The sequence below is a fragment of the Engraulis encrasicolus genome, chromosome 15 (genome assembly GCF_034702125.1).
Source record: "Engraulis encrasicolus isolate BLACKSEA-1 chromosome 15, IST_EnEncr_1.0, whole genome shotgun sequence".
NCBI lineage: Eukaryota > Metazoa > Chordata > Actinopteri > Clupeiformes > Engraulidae > Engraulis > Engraulis encrasicolus.
Genome location: NC_085871.1, coordinates 31,479,445 through 31,481,944, shown reverse-complemented (window position 1 = coordinate 31,481,944; position 2,500 = coordinate 31,479,445). Strand labels below are relative to the sequence as shown.

General features: G+C 45.3%; 1 protein-coding gene across 1 annotated transcript in view; it reads right to left on the bottom strand.

Annotated features, from left to right (window-relative positions):
* Positions 1-2,500, bottom strand: part of dock4b (dedicator of cytokinesis 4b) — a 253,487-nt gene that overhangs the window by 71,406 nt on the left and 179,581 nt on the right. Inside the window, exon 32 of the mRNA XM_063217387.1 lies at positions 1,391-1,476. Within this exon, the coding sequence (XP_063073457.1) occupies positions 1,391-1,476 (86 nt within the window). The remainder of the gene's footprint in view (positions 1-1,390; positions 1,477-2,500) is intronic.

The window sequence follows — 2,500 nt, the reverse complement described above, 5'->3', positions numbered from 1 at the left end:
ATATGCAGAACATAAAGTGTAAAAGACATTTAACCTCTTCTCTGGTAGCCCAAACCATTAAGCAATATGCTACCATAGCATGTAGCAGCCTAACACTACATTAAACTGGGTTCAGATGGCCAACATAAACAATGCTAACAACATGTCTACAAGCAGGAGAGGTGGTCCATTTCACACACCATTTCATGGCTATGGCTGTGTTGCATTGGCCATAACATAACCCAGCCCTCCTTTCCTTTACTGCTTTACTGTTCCATTGAATCAGCAGGGGCGGGATAATAGCACACAAGGCCTCAGGGCAAAACATCGATATCCCCCCCACCCCCATATAGCCGACCACAGTCCAGACAGCGCCTCCATCACCAAAAACGGAGGGCCCTAGGCCCAGGGGCTATAGTCTCGCTTGCTCCCCCATCATAGCTTCACCTCTCATTGAACGACTTACCACTCGCTGCTACAAGATGGGCATAATACAGCCCGCCTCACTTTTACCCCTGTATCACATGCCTTGCTGGCCAGGCAATACATGCAGCTCTGTATGCAGTTCATTGGCTTCCAAAATAAAGGGCTTGAGCTGTAGCCGATGCTTTGTCATGTCCGTTGTTGTTGATACAGCTTTCTCGTCATAAAATCCTGATCCCTATCAACAACGGCCAGGACTGATCATTTCAGATGTCTATAGTGTGCATTATACTGTACAGAGGAAATATCTTAGTGACGAAATATAGAAGAAATATAATGGCGTGTACTTCAGCTATCCTTGTGCAATTTTATAGTATAAATACACATCTAAAATACTCCAATATAATAACCTTCTATAATACTCCAATTATACAGTATTGTAATAATAATACAGTCTATGCCTCTTTAATTACAGGACCTCCTTTTAGGGCTCCAGACGACGAATGGATGGATGGATGGATGGATGGATGGATGGATGGATGGATGGATGGATGGAAAGAAAGAAAGAAAGAAAGAAAGAAAGAAAGAAAGAAAGAAAGAAAGAAAGAAAGAAAGAAAGAAAGAAAGAAAGAAAGACAGAAAGAAAGACAGAAAGACACGAAAGATGGAAGAGGAAAAGGAACAGAGAAAAACAAAAACAAACACAAAAAGATAGGGGAGAGAGGTGTTGTTTGTGCTATTCGACTATTCTAGCATCTGTGAACTCACATGCTGCGGAAGGGTTCTCAATATGCGCATCACCCTTGACCTTGAGCAAATGCGCACACACACACACACACACACACACACACACACACACACACACACACACACACACACACACACACACACACACACACACACACACACACACACACACACACACACACACACACACACACACACACACACACACACACACACACACACAAACTGCACATTGACTCACATGCTGTTGAAGAGCTCTCGGTATGTCTCGTCACCCTTGCCCTCCGACATCAGGCTGTCCAGCTTGTCAATCAGCTTGGCCTCCACCTGCAGATACACACATGTACACACACAAACATGCATGCATGCATGCACGCACATGGACACACACACACACACACACACACACACACACACACACACACACACACACACACACACACACACACACACACACACACACACACACGAACACACGCACACACACACACACACAAACACACACACACACACACACACACACACACACACACACACACACACACACACACACACACACACACACACACACACACACACACACACACACACACACACACACACACACACACACACACACACACACAAACACACACACACAGGAGACAGAAGACAGGAGACGAGGGTCAGGCATCGTTAACCCCCGCAACAACCTCCCAGCTGCCGGTGCAGATGGTGTCCAGTTACACTGGGTGCTATTGTAATAGCCTCACTCTCACTTCAAAGCAGAGCGATTCACTTTCATGCCTCAGATGATTTCATGCCTCTTCAACTTTTTTTTAAAACTTTTTTCCCCCTTCTTAGTTTCTTAGTTTCCAGAGCCTTCCAACACCAGCCAGCTTTTCATTCCCCCCAAACCCACCTCTTTTTTGGGGGTCTTTTTCTTTTTTGTTTTGTCTCCTTTGGTCTCCATAGCCTTCCATCACCCTGCGGCTATAAACTGATATAGTGAACTGAGTGACGTCTGAAGCTAAAAAAGAGCATCTCTCCCTCCTTTACCTTGCTGTGACTCCATTGCCGTTACACAGGTGTTGTGGATGTGTTCGGCTAGTGTTTCTCATTGGGGGCACTGCAGCCCTCCAGAGGGCGTAGAGGAGCCCCAGGGGGGCGTTGTAGGGGTGGAACGGTTCACAAAATTCACGGTTCGGTTCATATCACGGTATCAAGGTCACGGTTTTCGGTTCTCCACGGTTCTTTTTTTTAGTTTAGGATAAATAGTGCACTGGGAATATTAAACCATGTATTTATATAACTGCAATTATTAAGTGATGATGCGCTAGTTGAATTTGACCTTTTGCATGTGTCTGAGAAC